This window comes from Marmota marmota, unplaced genomic scaffold, assembly GCF_001458135.2.
Source record: "Marmota marmota marmota unplaced genomic scaffold, marMar, whole genome shotgun sequence".
NCBI lineage: Eukaryota > Metazoa > Chordata > Mammalia > Rodentia > Sciuridae > Marmota > Marmota marmota.
The window spans coordinates 5,447,135-5,450,164 of record NW_026000108.1 but is presented as its reverse complement, the minus strand read 5'-3'; the positions used below and the strand labels follow the sequence as shown (position 1 = coordinate 5,450,164).

The following is a 3,030-nucleotide window of genomic DNA, read 5'->3' as shown; positions in this document are numbered from 1 at the left end:
TTGGCTGTTGTGAAGGTGGAGTGAGGAGGTGTGTCAAGGCTTCGGGGAGCAGCGTGCGGTGCTCAGGAGGTGCTGGTCCACACCAGGGCTTGGAGGAGCAGAGAAGGGGGCTGTTTATGCGCCAGGGACGATGGATGGCCGTGGCTTCCTCCAGCCCACTTTCCTCCAACCAGGCAGGTGGCTCTTCCTCAATTCCATTCTCCTAGGCGACGGCTGTGCTGAGGACTCTGTCCTCAGAGCTGCTCTGCCAGAGTCCTGTCACCCCTGTCAGGAAGGCGGACCCATTTCTAGAAGCCTGACTCGGGCTAGTCATGTGGAACCGGCGCCCTGAACGGAATGGCGTGCTCTGCAGCTGGCGGACGCTGGCGGCCCTCAGGCCTTTCCATAGTCATGAGCCCTTTCTTACAGAATTTCTTGGCAGCCTTGAGGAGAGATGGGGGATGCAGGTGAGTGAGGGCTAGATGTGGAGCCCTGTCCTTCAGGGGACCTGTCATCTCGGGTGCTGGAAGGAAAAGACTGTGGGTACCCGGCAGTGGAGGCTGAATTGTGTTCCCCCGTCACTTCAGAGCATGACCTTATTTGGAGGTACAGAGGCATGGAGTTGCAGCAAGGTCATGGACGAGATCTGGATCCAGCAGGATGGGTGGATGTGAAGTCAGCGACCAGCAAGAAAGCATGGGGCAGGGCTCTGTGGTCACTGCGGTCTAGTGCACCCCTGCCTGCCTCTGTGTGGAGCAGGGCGGTTCTGGTTGGGGCAGAGTGCAGCCGCCTAAGGCCCATGCTCGCTCTCTCTCTCTCTCTCTCTCTCTCTCTCTCTCTCCCCCTCTGTCTCTGTGACTCAGCTGCAGACGAATCCTGATGACCTGTCCACTCCCTCTGGGTCTTGCCAAACCTCCACATGTGGGTCCCCCAGAATCCCGGGCCGCCAGGGCATGCAAAGGTGCCCAGGGCTACAGGCACCAGAGGGAATAGGGAGCTTGCAAAATCTTGGAGATAAGGCGGAAGAGCAGAGTGTCAACTGAGCAGGGACCGTAGAGCTCTGTGAGCCACTCAGGGTGCTTCCCGGGGGAGCTGGGAGGCACTCAGCTTCCTCCTGAGAGGAGGCCGCCAGATCTTCATTTTTATAAAGATCCTGCTGGGTTGGCAGGGAGGGAACTGGGGCTGGAAGACTCTGTAAGAGAGGGAGGAGGCTCCTTAATGGCCATGCTGTTGGCCTTGCTGGCAGGCCTGTGCCCTGTTCCCGCTGTCACAACACACCAGTGCACACATTAACACAAACGCCCCCACACAGGCTCCCCCAGCCTCTAGCCCCTGGAGCGTATGGAGAACACCACTCAGCACCCACAGTAGGCAGCGCAGCTCATCAAACTCAACAGAACTGTGCAGCCGCTGGACTCTGCTGATGGCGAAAGTGGTGCAGGATATTTATACATGCCATTAAAAATGTAATTATTTTAAAGCACACTTTTCAAACAAAATCTAAAAGTCACTGCATGTAATCTTTAATAAGTTCCAACACCATTTCTTAACCCTCCTCCCCAGAGTGTAATTACTTCATCAATCTTGCAGGAGAAATCAAAGGGGTTTAGGAGAACACACCTTTCCAGCATTAACCAGAACTGTAGTGGCTCTGGATTTGCATTTGAAAGCGATTTGGATTGGCATTTTGTTTCCTCCCAGAAAATAACAAATGCTTCTGATCTTTGGGGGTATCGTGGTCTTAAATCCAGGATATAAATCTTGCAGAACTTCTGTTATATCAGCTCCTTTAACTCTGTGATGTAGAGGACAGCAGAGATCAGGGAGAGAAATGAAACTATGATTCATGATAATTTGCCTTTCTTGGCCAGGAAGGTTCAAGATCAGGCCCCGGCATGTTGATTGGCAATTTGGTTTGCTTCGTGGTTTGTGCCTCTGATATCCCTGTGACAGTGCCCCCTCATCATGGCTTGCATCTTAAATGTCCATCAAAACCCATGTGTTCAAGGATTGGTCACCAGTCTGTGGGGATATTGGGAACTTGTGGGACCTTTAAGTGGGGGGCCTGGAGGAAGGAGGTTGAGGGGATATTGAGACCCTGGCCCTTGTTCTCTTTGTTTCCTGGGGGCCTTGAGGTGAGCTGCTTGTCATGAACTCTCCCCAGCCCCCATGATGCTCTGCCTCTCCACAGACCCAACGCAATGGGGCCAACTGATTATGGACTGAAAACTTGACTGATGAGTAAAAACACTTTTTCTCTTTTTAATTTGATTTTCTCAGTTGTGTTATCACAGTGACGGAAAGCTGACTATCCCACAGCGTCCTCTTTCTGGATGCATTAATCTGTTCGTGGTTGGTGAGAATGGATTCTGGTGTAACTTCATGGCAGAGGTCTTTTGGAGAGAGTTTCCTAAATGTCATGTTGGTTTGAGATGAGTTGAAAGTAACATCTGTTTTAAAATCCACTGGTATGGAAGGAAGATGGCGGCAAGGGGAGTGCATTGCCCCCGTGTGCTGCTTCACTGTGTGGGAGTATGACAAGTCAGGACGGCTAAAGGATATCTTGTTAGGAATTTCCAGCAATAGTGGGGTGCTCCGGAACCTGGAGGAAGGATTTCCATCGCACGAGGATCGGCTACGGGGACTCAAACGCGAGAGGTTTGTCGCACGGAGGGTAACACTGCTTATTCAGCAAATCGCCCCGCGGCTAGAGTCTGCAGCACGCGCTGGGAAACGAGGAGATAGCGACGCAGGAATACAGCCCTGCAGTTTCTGCCAGCTGTGCAAGCACCGTACTCAGGGCTGAATTCTGGGTTCGAGACGGGGAAGGAAGCGGTCCATCTCGGTTCTCCACACCGGTCAGACCACAGAGGAGGCCAGCGGCCACCATGTTGGAAAGCTGACGTCACCATACCTGTTTTCGACTGACGGCAGCTCATTCAGCCATAGAACAGGTAATTTCAGGCTGCAATTCACCTGCGGCTTGCAGACAGATTGCTAGGGTTCAGCGCCTGGGTGCTTCTTAGAACCTGATCTTATCGGAGCGAACAC

At 52.8% G+C, this 3,030-nt stretch overlaps 1 protein-coding gene across 4 annotated transcripts in view; it reads left to right on the top strand.

Annotated features, from left to right (window-relative positions):
- The first annotated feature begins 294 nt into the window (after positions 1 to 294).
- Positions 295 to 3,030, top strand: part of Stk32b (serine/threonine kinase 32B) — a 269,438-nt gene continuing 266,702 nt past the window's right edge. Inside the window, exon 1 of one of the 4 annotated variants that reach the window (XM_048784161.1) lies at positions 295 to 446. In XM_048784161.1, the coding sequence (XP_048640118.1) occupies positions 434 to 446 (13 nt within the window). In that variant the 5' untranslated portion in view covers positions 295 to 433. The remainder of the gene's footprint in view (positions 447 to 3,030) is intronic. The other 3 variants (XM_048784163.1, XM_048784164.1, XM_048784166.1) reach the window with 3 other exon arrangements.